General features: G+C 41.2%; 1 protein-coding gene across 5 annotated transcripts in view; it reads right to left on the bottom strand.

The window, feature by feature from the left end:
• The window catches only part of Nedd4l (neural precursor cell expressed, developmentally down-regulated 4-like, E3 ubiquitin protein ligase), a 299,659-nt gene that overhangs the window by 136,138 nt on the left and 144,548 nt on the right, over positions 1-18,973 (bottom strand). For all 5 annotated transcript variants that reach the window (XM_013018975.1, XM_013018974.1, XM_013018977.1 and 2 more), the window contains one exon: positions 299-380. In XM_013018975.1, the coding sequence (XP_012874429.1) occupies positions 299-380 (82 nt within the window). The remainder of the gene's footprint in view (positions 1-298; positions 381-18,973) is intronic.

Below are 18,973 nucleotides of genomic sequence, written 5' to 3'. Positions count from 1 at the left end.
AAGAACTAATTTTTGCTTGGCTGTATTCTTAAAAGAAAAAAAAAGGAACACTTGAAGTAGGGCATATTTTCAAAATACTGCCTACAGTCATTTTTCATGGATGAACACAGAAAAGTTTGGCTGATAGATAATTTTTCGATTTAATGCTTGCAGGTGGTGAAAATAAAAATGCTGCCATCTTATTCTTTCAGTAGACACTTCTACAAAGCCAAAATACAGCATAAAATTGATAACTACTTGTAAAAATACAAGTTAAATGATGACTTACATGAATTTTAGAAAAGGACAGACAACTTACCTTTTTAATTGTTTTTGTTTGAACCAAAGCAAGTTCTCTGTTTTCATCTGCCACATACAATGAAAGCTTCACATACGGGTCACTACAAGAAAAGATTTCAGATTTAATACAGTTATGCTTTTCACTTAAAAATAGAAACATCAAGATAGCTATTATTCAGGAGGCTGAGACCTAGAGGATCAAGGTTCAAAGTCAGCCCAGTAAGCTTGAGCCGCCAAATTCAAACCTCTGTACCAGCAGGAATAAAAACAAAGCCTGGCACCAATGGCTCATGCCTATAATCCTGTTAAGGAGGCTGAGATCTGAGAATTGCAATTCAAAGCCAGCCTGGGCAGGAAAGTCTGTGAGACTCCTTTCTCGGATAAACCACCAGAAAACTGGAAATGGTGCTGTGGCTCAAGCAGTAGAGCACTCGCCTGGAGCTCAAGAGGTGAGAGACAGTGCCCAGGCCCAGAGTTCAAGCCCCATGACAGACCCCCCCCCCAAAAAAAGAATAATAACAAAACAAAAACAACAAAAAACTAGATGAAATGCAATTATCACTGAAATGCTATTTTTAAAAAATTAGGCAGTAACATTTTAACATGTCTACTAAATCAATATACTCTGAAATTTTTCCTATCAACCAGTATGTATTTAAAAAAACACATGCACACACGCACATCAAACCAAACCAACACTGTAATTTAAAAAATAATGTTTCTGTAATTAATTCATTGAGGAAGGAGTGGTACAAGGGTTTGAGCTTGGGGCTGCCGGCTTGCTAGACAAACACTTCACCACAAGCAGTCTTCCTCAAATGAATTCAAAATAATGAAAACTGTCTTCAATTGTTTCTAAACACAGATTCTGGAAAGATTACAAGGAAGACTAAGAGGCATAAAAAAATCTGTTCACTTTAGTAAAAATCTAGCTAGAAAATTTAGTTACCATCATATTTATGTTTTTTCGTCCACTGTGTGGGTAAAAATTATGTTTCTTTTAGTGAAGGTAAAACCACCATTGTTCACCTCAACCAAGACTTACCATCTTACAGATAAAACAAACACCCCCCCCAAATTAAAAAAAACAAACTAACTAAAAATTAAAGCCTAGAAAATCAAGACATTAACCAAGGTGACAAGTGTGAGAACAGTCTATAAATTCCAGGTTCCCTGACTATAAGTCCTAGAATTCCTTGCACATATGACATAAATGAAAACTTCCAGTGAGCCTTGCATGGAAGGGATTGTGTAGTGTGTATTATCTACTGAAAGTTCAAGTCTGTTTACACTCTCTAGTATTACTAACAAGGGGGAAGCTCACATTTAGCTAAAGTATCACATTTAAAGAAATTGGAGAAAGAAGTGTACTCATTACCTGACTTATGTAACTGTAACCCCTCTGTATATCACCTTTATAAAATCATTTAAAAAAGTAAAAATTGGAGATGGAAGAATTTGCTTCACAGTGGAGATTCTAGGGAAAAAAAATCACCAGAAGGACTCTGATATACTAAATACCCTAAGTTTTACTCATTTAAATCTATAGCTGATCATTCTTCAAAGGCATTTAGTTACTATAAAAATGTGCCCTTTTTTTGCAACTCACAGAATGTTTCCAGTAATAACGGAGTATTTTAAGGTACTGAGAGTATAAAAGTTCTATATGATATATCAAAAAACAATGCTATTAAATCTTCAATAAAGATTAGTAGTAACAGAACTACAATCAATAGCCAAAAAACTTAAAGCTCAGTGGCAATGGTTGTTAGTACTCAAAAGGATATAGTCAACCTTGACTTTTGTCAAAAAATGATAAGCCTTGATGTGGTTAAAAAAACCATCCAAACAGATGCATCCACTTCTCTTCCTACAGGCCTTTGGCCTTAGTCTAGGTCTAAGACCCAGATATGGCTTTTGCACAGGAGCCCAGGTCTGACATAAGTCAGTCTCTTTCTTGGTCTGTGGAGCTTCACCTTAGTATATCAGAACCATCTAAGGAGCTGGTAAGGTGGCGCAGTGGTAGAGTGCTTGCCTTGCATGCATGAGGCCCTGGGTTTGATTCTTCAGCACCATATAAGCAGAAAAGGCCAGAAGTGGCACTGCGGCTCAAGTGGTAGAGGGATAGCCTTGAGCTGAAGAGCTGAGGGACAGCACCCAGGCCCAGAGTTCAGGCCACAACCCATGAGGGAAGAAAAAAAAAAAAAGAACCATCTGGAGGAGAGGCTTAATATAACACACAGATTGCCAAAGCTGAATCCAGTCATTCTGTAGAATTCCAGAATTTGCACTTCTAGAAAGTTTCCTAATGCTCCAGCACCTGATACAGGAAATACATTTGGAAAACCATGGTACTAGAGTTGTTTGTTGTTGTTTTTTCTGGTCCTGGGGCTTGAACTCTGGGCCTCGACACTGTCCCTGAGCTTCTTTTGCTCAAGACTAGCATTCTACTGGCCAAAGCACCACTTCCAGCTTCTTCTGAGTGGTACTAGAAGTGACAGATATGCAATTTTTCTATTTCTAGTCACCAAATGACTGCCAAAACAGACTACAGATTTATAGATATAGTTAGGTTTACAGGCGATGTCTGTAATCTCAAGTGAGGGAGTGCTCACGTGAGTACACACATGCATGCATGTGTGCACGCGCATGCCTGTGCACACACACACACTATAGGGAATAAATTCTTCTGTTGTCCTTTGGCTATCATGATTGCTGGACACTATGTGACTGCAATAAGGAGCTAAGCCTTTAATAGAACATCCAGTTCTTCTACTGGTCATTTATCTCTGTTGGCAACCCCTGAAAAGGTCAGAGAGACACATGTAGCAGGGGACTAAGGGTGGGATCTCTGAGTATGGACAATTGTCTTCCAGCTGTAATAAGGAAGGCATATCTAATCACCTAACAGGTCAAGTGCTCATCTTGATAGATGCAAGGGTGTTTATCCTATGAATGATTGACCAAGAAACTTCCTGGAAGGGAATTCAGACTGAGGAGAGAACCAAAGGCCAAAGTATAGAGCTGACTAAAGGTCAGCAGGGTGTAAACTCAAGGGGAGAGGAAAACAGTGGCCAATATGGCTCTCAGGCTCTTCTTCCCTTTCTTCTGGGATTTAAATATGTTCAACTTCAGACTGTTCATGAATGAAATGGAAATGACAACACCTAACTCAGGTTTCCTTTAAAAAAAACCCACAGAGCTGGGCTCACGCCCATAATCCTAGCTACTCAGGAGATTGAGATCGGAGGATCGCAGTTCAAAGCTAGCTCAGGCAAGAAAGTCCGTGAGACTCTTAACTCCAATTAACCACCAGAAAACTGGAAGTATGCTGTGGCTCAAGTGGTAGAGTGCTCACCTTGAGCTGAAGAGATCAGGGACAGTGCCCAGGCCCACAGTTCAAGCCCCATGACTGACAAAAAAATAACAAAGAAACCAAAAAAAAAAATAAAAAACACCCAGAAAATGATATTCTAATAATAGTATCAAGCTCAGCACCAAGCACACAGTACATATACCTCATAAATGGCAGCCATTGTAATGGGTGTTGTCTTTTGCTCTCTTGGGAGATATTTGAGGTTCTACTCCCTACTTCTGCTAAGACTGATCATTTGATGTGCCACTGACACAACGGCACAGGAAATGAGCCAGTGTCAGGCCAACCACAGCTCACTAGCTACTCTGTTTTTCCTGGTTTGCCACGCCATGTGGAAAGCTGAGTGGACTGAGTGGAGATGTTCACACTAGTCTTTTTATTCACCACAATGCACTGTCAGTCATGCACCATAAAGTCAAAGAAATCCCCTGTCTTCATGGCTGCTGATGAGCAGAACTCAGGGCTAGCAAGATTAACACGGGTCTCTAAGATGCTCAATGCTTTGTAGGACCCTGTGGACTAGAAGAGTTCCATTCTGCGAACATTACCACGTTCTAACTTTCAGCCTTTCTAAGGTGACAACAGGTTGGTAACTAGGATTTAAACCACCTTTCCCTTTACTGACTGGTTATTATATGCCAGGTAAGTAAAACCACACTAGAAACAGTGAAATAAAACAATGCTTGTGCTGAGTGCTCCAAGCAGCCAGCCGCTGACCTCATGCAAGCCAAACTCACTTGGAATCTAGTTGTGCCCCTACCTCCCACGCTGAGTCTGCACTGTTTCAGTGTGCCAGGTGATCTTTAGGCATGGGTCCAACTGAGCACCATTGTCAGAGGAGTCTGGGGTATACATGAGGACTGAAGGCAAGGCATTCCAGGCAGGAAGACTAGAGGCAAGGCCTAGTGATGGGCTGAAGCTGAGATTGTGAATATTAACAAGTTCAGCTTAGTTTAGCCTGGAGGGCGCAGAAACAACAGGGAATCGGAACAAGGAGTCAGTCATTCCCACCGGCTCTCAAATCCTGGCTCATTTTATTTGTAGTTACATGGCTTTGAGAAACTCACATAGTTTCTCGGAGCCTTGGTTTTACCTACGATGCAGTGGGAATAATACCACTACTTCAGAAGGAGGTGAATTTGATCCAGGGTGCTGGGTCATGTGCCTTAGCCTTAGTCCTCACCTTTGCTAGTGTAGAACAAAGAAGGTACCACACCTTCTTTTCACAGGGAAGAATAGTGGTTTCTTTCAGCTGTTCTGATACCTAGCTGATAAACACAACCTGGCTGTACTCTAAACGCAATCAGCCTTGAGTACGTGACACATTAGAGGCAGCTCCTGCCCTTCTGTTCATAGTCCTGTCCCCCTGTAAATATGAGGACCTCAGCAAGGACCATTTATCCTGATAAAAATGAGTAAATAACAGGCACAAAAGAATGTAGAGCACTTCAGTGAGTTAAATGGAGTCAGTCAGGCATGACCCCATTAGTGACGTGACGTGACCTTGTTCAGTACGTTCCAGAAGGTTGAGCAACAGAGAAAACCCAGAAAGGTACATTTTTACTTCTCCTTGAGGAACAGCCTCATCTGCACCGCCTTTTCTGAACAGTGATACAGGTAGAGTGAGACTCCTGGATACGGTTTGCATCCCTCGAAGTTTTTTCTCTTTTATGTTTCTGGGAACTAAACCCAAGGCTTCCCATGTACCTGAGCCACACACAACCTTAGTCCCTTTGCTTTCAGACAGGGTTTCTTGTCTTTGTCCAGAACTTTGATCTTCCTATCATCATTCTCTGAAGTTGATGGTGTTACAAGTATATACCACTTATTTCTAGGCCCCAACCCCCCTGTTGATTCATTGAACCCAACAGAGGTCAATGCAGGTTTACAGTCTCTGTCCATTACAGGTGTTGACAGACATGTAGACAATTGAACCTCTATAGTACAGCAGCGGCCCAGACAAACTAAGATCTACCCAACACTGAGAAAAGTGTCACTGAAAAATCTATCATGTTACACCACAACTTGATTTGTTGAAGTTTTCCTTATTCTTTTCCACTCTTACTATTTTGCATCAGTGCTATATAGTTGCTTAGATCTCAATAAAGAAACAACATTTGCAAAACACTTTCAAGTAAAGAAACCATACCTAGAAAGTATGAGAAGAAATAAAACAGGCAAATACATGAAATACTGAACCAAAGTTTTCAGCTAACAAATAACAACAAAAAAAAGCTAACACATGCTAAGGAGGGGAAGATACTTTAGCATTTTTATTACTGGAAACACAAATTATTACAAGTTTTCTAGAGAAAGTGTCAAGAGTATTTATAGTCAATGGCCTTTGGCCTATCTAATTTATTCACCATAACCCTACAGAAACAATCAAAGAGGTGAGCTGGGTACCAGTGGCTTTTACTTGTAATCCTAGCTACTCAGAAGGCTAAAATCAAAGGATCTCAGTTTGAAGCCAGCCTAAGCAAGAAAAGCAGTGAAACTCTTTATCTCTAATTAAACACCAATTAAAAAAAAGAGAGAGACCGAAGTATGGATGTGGCTCAAGTGGTGGAGTACTAACTTGGAGCACAAAAAGCTCAGGTACAGCACCTAAGCCCTGAGTTCAAACCCAAGACTGGCACAAAACAATAACAACAACAAAAGCTAAGTAAATAATTATCTGCCTAAAACTCCTAGTATAGCATTATAAACAGTAAGAAAAGATTAGAAGCTACCTTCTAACTCAGTAGGGAAATGGTTAAATGGTGTATAACCATGAAGAATATATTAAAGTAGTATAAACAATTAAGATTATATATATTTAAATATATTTTGGGGGGAGGGGAGTCCATTGTGAGGCTTGAACTCTGGGCCTGGGTGATGTCCCTCAGCTCTTTAGCTCAAGGCTAGTACTCTACCACTTGAGCCACAGCGCCACTTCAGGTTTTCTGGTGGTTTATTGGAGATAAGAGTCTCATGGACTTTTCTGCCCAGGCTGGCTTTGAACTGCGATCCTGAGATCTCAGCCTCCTGAGTAGCTAGGATTACAGGCATGAGCCACCAGCGCCTGGCTAAGAATGTATTTTTTAAGGAGTATTTTTAAATGAAAAACAAACAAAAAAAAAACGTTAGTACAACAGTAAGAGACTAAGGAAGATCTAAAAATGTGACTAATTCAAAAGAAATACACAAAAGATAGAGAAGCCAGGTACTGGTGTCTCATGCCTGTAATCCTAGCTACTCACAAGGCTGAGATCTAAAAATTCTGGTTTGAAGCCAGCCTGGACAGGAAAGTCTGTGAGACTCATATCTCCAATTAACAACCTTATGCTGGAAGTAGAGTTGTGCCTTTAGTGGTAGAATGCTATGGAGCTAAAGACTCAGGGACAACACCCAGGCCAGTTCAAGCTCCAGGACTAGTGTGTGCATGTGCATGTGCACACGAGCTCTCCATTCTCTCCCCCTAAAAAACTCACAGTAATTGAGAAAAACAACAAAAGTTAACAGTAATTCACTCTAGAGAATTCTCTTCTAAGTCATTCTTATCTAGATGAATTATGTTTCTCCTTTATTTTTTCCTACTGTGAGCAAGTACTTTGATGAGTACCAAATGTACAAAACACCAATAAATTACACATATGCTCCTACTACAATATACTCAATCCATGAGGTCCTGATGTTGAAATTTCATGGCCAGCTGTGCTAAGACTGCTTTAATAAACCTCAAAAGATTTTCCATACTTTTTTCTACCTAGGGGTAAGAATATCACATATATTCTAAGCCTCAAAACCTAAGGCTTAGTGTATTTTTTTTTGGAAATACATCATTTACCACCAATATTGGTTAAAGAGTCACTTAGCCTTATGTATGCTTTTTCAACAAATAGAGTAGTGGGTCAGATTACAGTCATATGTATTCTTTATTATTCTTTTTTTTAATTTTTAATTTTTATTGTGAAAATACTGTACAGAGGGGTTACAATTACATGGGCAAGATAATGAGTACATTTCTTATCAAGCATTGTAGCCTCCTCCTTTGTTTCCCCTTCTCATCATTCCTCCCCCACCCAATCATCCTCCCCCCCCCACCAAAGTTGTAAAGTTCGTTTTTCCACATAACGACTTGTACATCTCATTGTTGCAATGGATCCACCTGTATCCCTATTTAAATGATTTGTTTTTTCCCTTCCCCTCAAAGGTATTCTTATACAGCAGATAACATAACAAAAAAGAGCCAAACAGATCACCAGCAATTCAAAAACCATAAGAAGAAACACAAACTTCTCAATGTTTAAAATTGTTTTACAATTGATCTAAGTCTTCAAAGAGTCACTGTGAGCCCAGCATGTGCAAAAGACTGCTGCGGGCACCAAGCTGGGGGAAGGATTATAACGGGAAATAGAAGCTGACTGTGTCCTCAGAGAGGTTGCCTACCCACGCCTGCAGGAGCCAAGTCAGCTGAAATGCAGATTTTGTCTTTATGAAAGTTGGCTATATGTGATATGTAATGTGATATGGTGTGTGTGTGTGTGTGTGTGTGTGTAGTCTCAGACAAATGCATTATTATACTGGTCCTAAACAAATATAAAGAGTAATTAAAATGTATGTTTTAGGCATATTCTGTGATGCTGCCCAAAAATGCACTCTTAGCTTCTTAAATGATGGTGCAAGGTTTGGACCAATATGTGCATATATTATGTATGTATATATACACACATATATACATATGCATATATACACATATACAAATACATGCAAGTTTAAAATTGGCCATTATTTTAAGAAGAGCTGAAATGCAAGTAAAAATGAACAGCAATCAATAATACCCCATATGTGCATATACATATGTATGCCACTTTTAATACCTAGAAAAGAAGATGTTCCAGTATGCCCATTTCATGGATGACAAGAAACAGGTAAGGCCAAAAAAAATTTTTTTTGGTCAGTTGTGGGACTTGAAATCAGGACTGGGGCATTGAGGCCAAATTTTGAACCTAACTTTGCTACCCAAACCCACATTTTATTCAGAAGTATACCTGACTCTGTGCAAGGCCATTTCCTACAGGGAAATTTAAGAGAGCCAAGGATTAAAAATAACCTTAAGATTAAAAAATAGATAACAGCTATCTATAAACACTTACATGAATGGTATAAACATGTGCTATATATACATGCATACATAAAGTACAACATAGCCATTAAAATAGTACCAATGGTGAACTTGACATAGCCACCCCCCATTCTCTGCTTAAAGATTAAAATGCTCCATGTTATCACAGCTACAGAGACAAAGAAAACTACTGTGCTATAAATATACAAAACTATACAATGGCATATTACTGAGATCAGGAGTGATTTTTTTTTCTCATCTTGCTGTATTTTCCAAGTGACACAGACAGGTCGCTATTTATCTAGGAATGTTAAGACAGAAAGATGACACATCGAGTCCCCATGTGGTCCCAAATAAATGGCAGCAATGAGAAAATTTACTGTTAAAAATACCACGTGTGTATCAATAAAGAAAACAGGGGAAAATATATTTACAACAGTAACAACTCTGATGTAGTAGGAGTCTCAAAAAAAGTTATGTAATTATACTAAATGGAGTAAAAAGAAATATTCTTTCTTAATTTGATGTCTATGTTAAGTACTCCCTTGGTATAACAGGCTTCATTATCTATCAGAGTCTCATTTTTCCCTCTATGCGCCTCATAACAATGAAGCAGTATTTAATTACAATGCCAACACACAGCACCTTCTTTATTATTCCTTTAAGGGGCCCCCAAAACTCTACCATGTCGAAGACTTCAAAAGTGCTACCCTCATGCACATATTAGGATGGAAACCCTTAAAGTGGAAACCCCTAAATATAAAAAAAAAAAAACCTGCTTACCTGTGAGTGAAAAATGCCGAACTTCCAAAATGATTAGACAAGATTTTTCATGAATTGTTTTTGCGTCCCCCCCCCCCGCCCCGCTCTTGATACTAGTACTGGCTTAAACTCAGGGCCTCTTGCTCTTGCTTAGTTTTTCTGCTCAAGGCCTGCATCCTACCACTTGAGACATACCTCCATCTGGTTCTTTGATGATTCATTAGATATGAGTCTCAATCTTTTCTGCTTAGGCTGGCTTTGAACAGTGATCCTCAGAACTCAGTATTCTGAGTAGCAAGGATTACAAGTATGAGCCACTGGCATGTGGCTTAAAGTTATTTTCTAAAAATGTAATTTGGGAAAAACGTTGAATACATGTGCATGCCCACAAATCGCCTGTGTGAGCAGTGAAGGTATTCTACAACCTGAGGGTTTAGAAAGTTGAGAGAGGCCTTGGTACCTAATATAAGTAAAAAAGCCAAAAGTAATCCATTTAAGATAAAAAATGTCGGTGTAATAATTCAACAAAAACTACTGTGATCACACTCCACTCTGGTGGGGCTCTTAATGTATAATGCATGCAGTCAGTACTCTAGAAACTTTTGGCCAAATGAAATATGGTCACTCATTCAGAAGTGTGTCCTTCCTTAATGTTTTCCCCTGTGAGCTCAGATGCTCCTGTCAGACGCTCTCACCTTGGGTCAACTTCCAACTACCTTGTGAGTGCTCCATCGTGCCCTCCCCTGGCAGGAACTACCCTGGTGCTGTTCGATCAGGAGAAGGCTGGGCTTGAAAGAGTGTGGGTACAACACAAGCCCCCTTGTGCATGAGTACTCAGCAGGCAGAAAGGCAGAAATGTTGGTCCTACACCCCCCCACACACACACCCCACCCATAGTAGACGAGGTGACTGTATTAGTCTGAGAGATGAGGGGATTTCTAGAGCAGAGAGTCTCCCACTGGACAGGCAGCAGCAACATCTGAGTGATTTGATTCACACTGCTCCCTGAGTCTCAGTGCTGGGGTTTCCAATTCAGAACCTCATAGCATGCATTTCTGACTATGTGCCTGTCTAGGTCACCCATGTCGAGGACCACACGGTGTGTGCCTTTGATTCTCTGGGGTCCAGCACAATGAATTTACTTGACACAGTATAAAGAATGAATGGGGAAGTAAAAACAGCTCCATCTCTACTCAATACCAAGGACTCAGCCTCTGCTGGTGGGCTTCCTCTGGCCACACACATTCACTGGGGTCATAAGAAGAGCAACTGGCAAGGCCTACCTGTAATTATATTTATCAGCCTACAGCACTTGGTGTTTATCTCCGTGGGAGTGGAGATGGAGAGGAGAGAGCAGGGTAAAGGCAAGTCGGGTCCTGCCTACAAAAATGTTTGCCTAACACAAGAACAGTTAGGAGTACGCTGTACCAATAAAAGCTTGTCCAGAATTCAGTACTGAAGGAAGTGAGACAAAGAAAATTCTGAGATAGGATTCCATCAGTCAGTCTATTTGTTCTTAGAAGAGTCTGGTGGGATACTGATTACCTACCAGACCTGCTCATCCACTTCCTCCTGGCTTAAGTCAAGCCAACCAGACCTTTGCCACACAAAAATCCAAAGACACACTCTTCATTATTAAATCATACCACGTTTCCTTTTATAATGTGGCTCCGTTCATCTGCAATTTATAAAGAAGGCAGCCTTAAACTTTTCCCTCTCTTTCTCTCCCTTCCCTCTATTTCCAAGAAAAGACTGCTATCTGGCTCCTCATGATTGAGGCAGAGGACGCTGGATTTGATGGAGAAGCAGACTCTACAACTGCGCTGAGTCAAACCAGAAAAGGGGGCAAGTTCTACATGCCAGAACTGCTCGAGGAAGTCAGCCCTTAATTAATTAACTAGGGAAGATCTTTTTTACTTACTCTGAAAGAGGCACGCTTTCCCAAGCACAGCTTGCTTTAACTCATAATCAACACAATGAAGGAGAAACTGGGACCCAGAGCAGACCTGCACTTAGGGAAGATGACAGGGAGACACAGGGAGAAGACCGTCATGTGACTGGAATGATGCATCTACAAGCAAGGAACACCAAGGGCTGCCTAGCATCACCTCCAAGAGCAAAAAAACAAGCCTACCCTCCAACCTGAGGACAGAGCTGGACACTAACAACACCAACCTTAGAAGACTGGCCTCCAGGCCCAGGAGACAATGCCCTGCTCTTACTAGGCACCCAGAACTGGGTGCTTACTTACATCAGACTTAGCAAACTGAGGGTTATCACAAACCCTCAAGAAGAAATGTGTTATAGAGCCTTGGTATTTTTTTTTCTTGTTTGGGAAAGATGGCTCAATGATGATTCCAATTATGATATAATTTCTCCAGTAGAATATGGGGTGGGACTCTTAATTTAGTGTTAATATCTGCGCCTCTACAGGTGTGGTGAGCTAAATCAAATGCTATACACAAGGTCAGAATAAAATCCCCCGTGTCTGTTCAGGCCAGGATTTGCTCGCCAGTGAGTTTCCCACACTCTCCATAAAGATGTTCCCAGTTTGCAGGGGCTTTCTGGCCTTTGGAACTGCAGATAAGGAATGAGGACCTGTACAAAGCTGTAGAACACTTAATGTACCCTTAATGCCACCCTGCCAATCACACTCAGCTTGCTATCAAAACCACAAGACCGCCTGTGCAGTCCTGGAATTCCTCAGGAAGGCAAAAAAAAAAAAAAAAAAAAGAGCTCTCCCCTAAGTCTTAGAAGAATCATTCGCAAACTAGAGATGGTTTGTTTTTGTTTCATCTTCAAGTCAGTTATACATGCAAACAAACACTAGACACTTCACCTTTCCACTCTGCTCAGTAGCATACCACCAGAAGACTTGTTCAAATGGAATCTGAAAAGACGAGGAAAACAATTGTGCTTTACAGAGAGACTTTTTCCAGGTAGGCAGGTAAGCGTGTAGCAGGCTCTCTCATTCAGAATACCAAGAAGTTTAGAGAAGAAAGGAAGCCTCGATCCGCATTAACAGTCTTGATTAATCTACCCCCAGCACAAACACTCCAGTCCCTTACTATATCCCCACTGGTAACTCATGCAAAAGAAGAAGAAAAAAGAGAGAGAGAGATACTTATTTGGATCTTGGTGGTGTTTTCAGCTTTATTAAATGACAGAAACCTCAGAGATCTGAAGTCATTCAGATTTTTTTTTTCAATCCTCCCTTAAATTATTGTATGAGAGATTAGAAATTAAAGGACTTCTCTAAAACTTAGTATAAACTCAATCATTAATTATTCCTAGATTGTGTGTGTGTGTGTGTGTGTGTGTGTGTGTCCCTCTCATATTACAAGCTTATGCTAGTTCATGACTTTTGTCTTATGGAGGCATCTGTTTCTCCTTGGAATGCTGAAGAAGAAAGAGTTAAATAACTATGGGGTAAAAGCACAGGAGATAGGCCAAGAGATACACAGGGAACAAAATCGACTTCTTTCCCCACAGTTGCTGTAGCAGTCAGACCTCTGCTATATGTAATAAACAGAAGACAGGGCCCTTGTTTTCCTTTTGCTCCATGCCTTAAAATTTCTATTAGAAAGCAAATAGAGCATTCAATCTAATCTACTGTCCAATAATAGCCACAATTGTCTGGTTCTCCAAATATGCCAGTCTCGTATTTTCAAAGCTTTTAGCCCACTAAGCTTTGATGTTACCTCCCCCATCAATGATGTACATATGTCCTTATGCTTTCTCCCCATACCCCTGTGGATGTTCCTTCTTCCTCTGGACTCCAAGCACACACATCTCCTCCTAGTCATCCTCCCAGGAAAAAACCAAAAGACAAAAAACATTCCATAAGAACTTGCATCTGTGTTTTTTGAAATGCTACAGTCAAGACTGTATCAGTCAAGACTGTTTAAGCTACTCCTATCTTTTGGCTCCTGTGCCTTTCTATATTGTTTCCTTTTTTTCCAGGTCAGTGGTGGAGCTTGAACTCAGGGCCTGGGTGCTGTCCCTGAGCTTTTTCCACTCAAAGGTAGCACTCTTACCGCTTTGAGCTATAGCACCACTTCCCAGGGTGTAAATCTTAATTCTCTTAAACTAGTTGCAAATCACCTAAGGCCACTGTTTAGGTCTTAGGCTCCTCTAATTTGCCATGGACTCCTATAAAACATGGTCTTCAATAAATAGTGCTTGAGGCTTGACTTCTCCCCATTAATCTGAGAGACTTAGCATCTTCCCATGGTTAGACATTCAGGAGCACTGTCTGCCTGAGTTGCCGAGATGTGGAATCCTCAGCGTATTTATCACCTTTCATGAATGACCAGATCAGCAGAATCTGTTTCCCATCTACATCTCATTTTCTAGAGCTTGTTTCATCTCCTTCACTTTTCCATAATGTGGGACCCTCAATATTGTTTTCCACAGTATTGTGAGGTCTGAGGCCAAATACAGTCTTAAAGAATCAACGAAAATGGGGTCACAGCAAACCTCATTTAAATGGTACTACCTGTTACCAAAACTGACCACTTTTGCTGAACTAAAATCATAAACATTAATTCACCAATGGAGCAGATACATCCTTCGGGTGGGAGGGGAAAATTTACATAGACATCTAAAGGATATAAGAAATACTACTGCTTGCAGGCTCACAGAGGGAGAAATAGTACAACGGTTAATTCTAGAAGGCCTGATTAGATAGATAACTGTCACAAACCGTGAAGGAGGTGTTCACATTTAAAAAAAAAAATGTATCCTGGCTCACTTATATGCCATTGAACCATTCTTTCAGTCCACTTGGTTAAATTCTCCACGTTATTTTTCAAAAGTCATGCTTCCTTTCAAAATAAAGACATGCAGGCCTCGGGGCAGATGTGCCTATTTAGACACCGAAAAAACTCTTGCATGGCTCTAAAACAAGGCACTTAATGGAGCAAGCATTCATTCATTGTAATTCACCTCCAATTTCTGCAGGGATGAGATGCTATGAAATCATGACAAATGACAACTCTATCAAGTATATGCCACTTGTGGGTTCAGCGGACAGCATCACAGACATAGGTACTCCCCCAACATGGTCATTTTGGGTATGTGCACCGCGGACAATGGAAGCCTGCATGTGGACTGTTCTACTTTGTAGGGTGAGGCATAATGAAGCAACCAATGAGATGGCAGTGTGCCTGATTATAATCGAACTCACGACTCTGACTCACCATCAACCACCAAAGGTTTACAAAATGTATCTGCTCAGGAGCAGCTATGATGCTAGGCAAGTACTGTTTATTAACTTGCCAATTTGATTTACATTCTATACATCCTACAGTCTATCATTTTGAAAAAATTCTAAAAGGCAAATGGATCTTGTAGAGACCACAAAAATGCTCACGCTTTCACATGATCCGTAAAGACTTGCTCTCATAGTAACACAGTGTTCTTTCCTACCCAGGGATTCACTTAAACCGTGGTTTCTGTGGATTCAACAAGTGTGAGGGGAGCTCACAGCCGATGTGCAATTCTACAAGCTCCCAGGTAAGCTGGGTGCTGGTGGCTCACACCTGTAATTCTAGCTTGTCTGGAGGCTGAGATCTGAGGGTCACAATTTGAAGCTGGCCTAGACAGAAAAATCTAGGAGACTCTGCCTCTAAAATAACCAGCAAAGAGCCAGGCTGGAGGTATAGTTCAAGTGAGAATGTTAGTTGAACAAGTATGAGATCCTGGGTTCAAATCTCAGTACCAACCTCCCCACCCCAAGCCTCCCAGGTACTGGCAGCACCGCTGGTGGGCTTGCGGGAGTCCAGAATGGCAATGTGAACATAGCTCACTGGGAAAGAGCAGCAAGTGCATAAGAGGTTATGGGCTGTCACAGACAATGACATATTGCATGTAAGTGCTCCCAAAGCTTCATCTTTGGCCTCTTTGCGCTCTGTAACAATCCCTGCTTGGGATTACTCAACCTCCATCCTCTCTCTCTACACCCAGGGATATCTGATCTCCATAACTATTAACCACTGACTTATGGCCAGCTTTGCTGGACTTAAGTACAGGCAGCCACATGAGATCTCCTCTTTGTCATCCAAACCTCACTGATTGTTTTGACAATTAAATTCACTGCAAACTCTATCCTTCTCTTTTTCCGTATTTTCTTAATCATATTAACCCAAATCTCCTAAACCCGATACGTGAGATTCACCCCGTGCATTGATTCTTTGTAACTGACAACAACCAAGTCCAAACTTTCGGCACTGCCAGCCATCCAGTTCTATCTACTGCATGCCTTCCACATTTAGCCAGAGGGAACAATTTTGGGACTTTATTTCATAGAGAACACTGTGTTTCTTTCTCTGCTGGAAACACTCTGCTCCCACCAGGCCTGTACATGACCTTGAAGCCAAGTTCATCTGCCTCTGGAAAGAATTTCATTACCAAACTCTACTTCTGCAGGCAGACATCTATGACTAGAGCAATGGTTTGCTTCTGTGTCCATTTCTGCTATTGGTCCAGACACTCTGGGAATAGGGATGTGTCTTTGGACACTGGTTTTATCTAGCACACAGTAAGTGTGCAAGAAAATAATTGCATCATATGGTGCTGGCCTTTGAGTAGGTGGGGCAGATGAAGAATGTGGGTCATAGGATGATTTAGGTGAGATAACTCTTGAGGTTGGTAAATGCTAGAAAATAACACTGCTGACGAACAATATAGTTTTATATTCTGGGCCAGAGCCATCTCTAATATTTTACTACTGCTAAAACAGGAGCAGGCTGTATAGATGTGCAAAAGCCTCACTTGTGATTTTTTGCTTCTTTCTTTAAAAAAAAAAAAATGCCATGACTGGAACAAAGAAATCCAATAGCATGGAGCAGAACCTGAAAGTAAAGGATAATCTGCTCTTAGAGGAGTTTGAATAAGAGGCAATTAATAAAGAATTAAGGCTAAGTATAACCACCTCAGAACATGTAACTATTGCATGTTGAACACTTAAAGCCAGAATCATAATTAAGCAGGAAAACTCCACAATAGGTCAAATTCTTGGCTACTTCCATGAATGGCTGAGATGCATCACCAAACTATTCCCCCTCTATGCCAAGACTATCAGAGGCAAGCAAACTCCAGCCCCTAGAAAAACTACAGATGAAAACCTGGCAATTAGACTTTGACTTCCAAGTAGCGAGAGCCACCCAGCCAATCCCATTACAATGGACAGAGGGGTCACCTCCAGCCTAGCACTGATAACCCAGAAACAAACCCCACAATCTCCATGGACCCAAATACAAATCATAAAGCCCCATGGTCACCCACAGGAAGGCCACACACACCCCCACTTTGCAGATCACTTACTCTAAGGCCCAGGTATCTGATTCATCTCCCTTCTTATTTTTAAATTTTATTTTATTATTAAGTAGGCGTACAAAAAGGTTGTAATTCCATAAGTCAAGTTATAAATACAATGCTTCTTGATCAATATCACCCTTTGCATGGTTCTTCCCCAGGTATCCCCTGTTGTCAAGTTATTTAGTTCATTTTCTACATAATGTACATTGAACATAATGACTGCAACTTGCTCACCCTTCCTCCCTCCATTCATGTGTTTCCCCTTTACTGCCCTCCCCACAAAACACGTCTCACTTCTTAATCAATAAACATGAACTGGACACCCACTCCCCGTTGGGTACCTAGATAAACACCAGGAAGACAGAGAAGTTGCCCTATACCTCACCCCTGTAGGTGAGAGGTAGTGGTGCATGCCTGCCATGCTAGCTGAAGCAAGAGGATCATGAGTTTGAGCCCCGCCTGGCTACATGGAAAGATCTTGCCTAAAAAAACGAGCAGGTTTAGCAATGATCCATATTCAAGAAAGAAAATCATAGCCAGGCACCAGTGGCTCATACCTGTAATCCTAGCTACTCAGGAGGCTGATATCTGAGGATCACAGTTCAAAGTCAGCTTGGACAGGAAAGTACATGAGACCCTCATCTCCAATTAACCACCAGAAAACTGGAAGTGGCCCTAGGGCTCAAAGGCTAGCCTAGGGCAAAAGAATTCAGGGATAGCACTCAGGCCCTGAGTTCAAGCCCAACAACTGACAAAAGAAGAAAAGAAAAAAAAGAGAGCACAGATGAACCATGATCTTGATCAGTGATCCTTACCCCATGGTAACAACGTAAACTTGGAGGCAGGTTCCCATATATTCTAACCCAGTGGCCGCCCTGAGTGAGCTGCTGGACAGTTAGTGCTGGTGACAATCACATCATCATCCCTGTCCCAAGCACAGCACACAAACTGATGTCCACAGTCACTTGAGACACACAGAAATGATCATGTTATCTCAGTGACTTGGAATGCAGAGGCCCAGGTGGTGATGGCATATGTCTTATGAGTGTGTGTGAACTCTGTGTATGGATTCTCACTCACCCTTCCCACTCAGCACTTAGCCTATACTTGTTAGACAACAGCTCACCAGGTTTCTTTGATAATCTTGACTTGAAAATAGAAATGAGGGCTCTGATATTAGAGACCATGCAATCCAACACAACTTCATTTGACAAATGACAAGAGCGGGAGAGAAAGGGTCTGTGATTGTCAATGGACCAGATACAAATTCAATCCTAAATCTCCCCATATGAGCTGCCACAACTCTAACGGGGCAGAATAATTACTTCATTCTGGCACTTTCCAAAGACATACATGCCCCAGCTTTGAATATAGATCAGATGTTACTTGGATATTCTGGTGAATAAAGATTTTCTTTTCTGGGGCTGAGGGTTTAGCCCAGCGGAAGGGCGCCCGCCCTGCGCGCGCAAGGCCCTGGGTTCGGTTCTCAGCCCTGGAAAAAAAGAAAAAAAAAAGACAAAGATTTTCCTTTCTAATAGTATTTTGTTCTACTTTTAATATCAATGGCCATTTACGGTTTTAGACACATTTCACATTTTTCTATACAAATGATACTTTAGAACATTTCTATCTATCTCTGTCCATCTCTTTCTCCATCCATTCAACTATGTATCTAGTGCCAGTTCCAGGGCTTGAACTCAGGGCCTGGATGCTGTCCCTGAGATCCTTTGCTCAAGGCTAGCACTCTACCACAGCTCCACTTCTGGTTTTCTTTTTTTTGGGGGGGGGTGGGAAAGGGGGTGGTTAATTGAAGATAAGAATCTCACAGACTTTTCTGGCTAGCTTCAAACTATGATCCTCAGATCTCAGCCTCCTGACTAGTTAGGATTACAGGCATGAGCCACTGGCCCCTGGCTATTTTCTGAAGCCCATTTTCTTATGTTTACTCTAGTGTCAGCTACAACTTACAATCAAAACCAACCAGGTAGGAGCCACTGCTCACAAGAAATCTGAACAGTGCTACTCTATAGTTTTTTGTTTTGTTTTTAAGCAGCTCACCTTTGTATTCAATTGCTGTTTCTTTCCCTAATTGCTTTTCTTTATGGCTCTAAGTAGATGATCTGTGGACT

The sequence above is a fragment of the Dipodomys ordii genome, unplaced genomic scaffold, assembly GCF_000151885.1.
Source record: "Dipodomys ordii isolate 6190 unplaced genomic scaffold, Dord_2.0 Scaffold43, whole genome shotgun sequence".
NCBI classification, from domain to species: domain Eukaryota; kingdom Metazoa; phylum Chordata; class Mammalia; order Rodentia; family Heteromyidae; genus Dipodomys; species Dipodomys ordii.
This window is presented reverse-complemented; position numbering and strand designations above follow the sequence as displayed.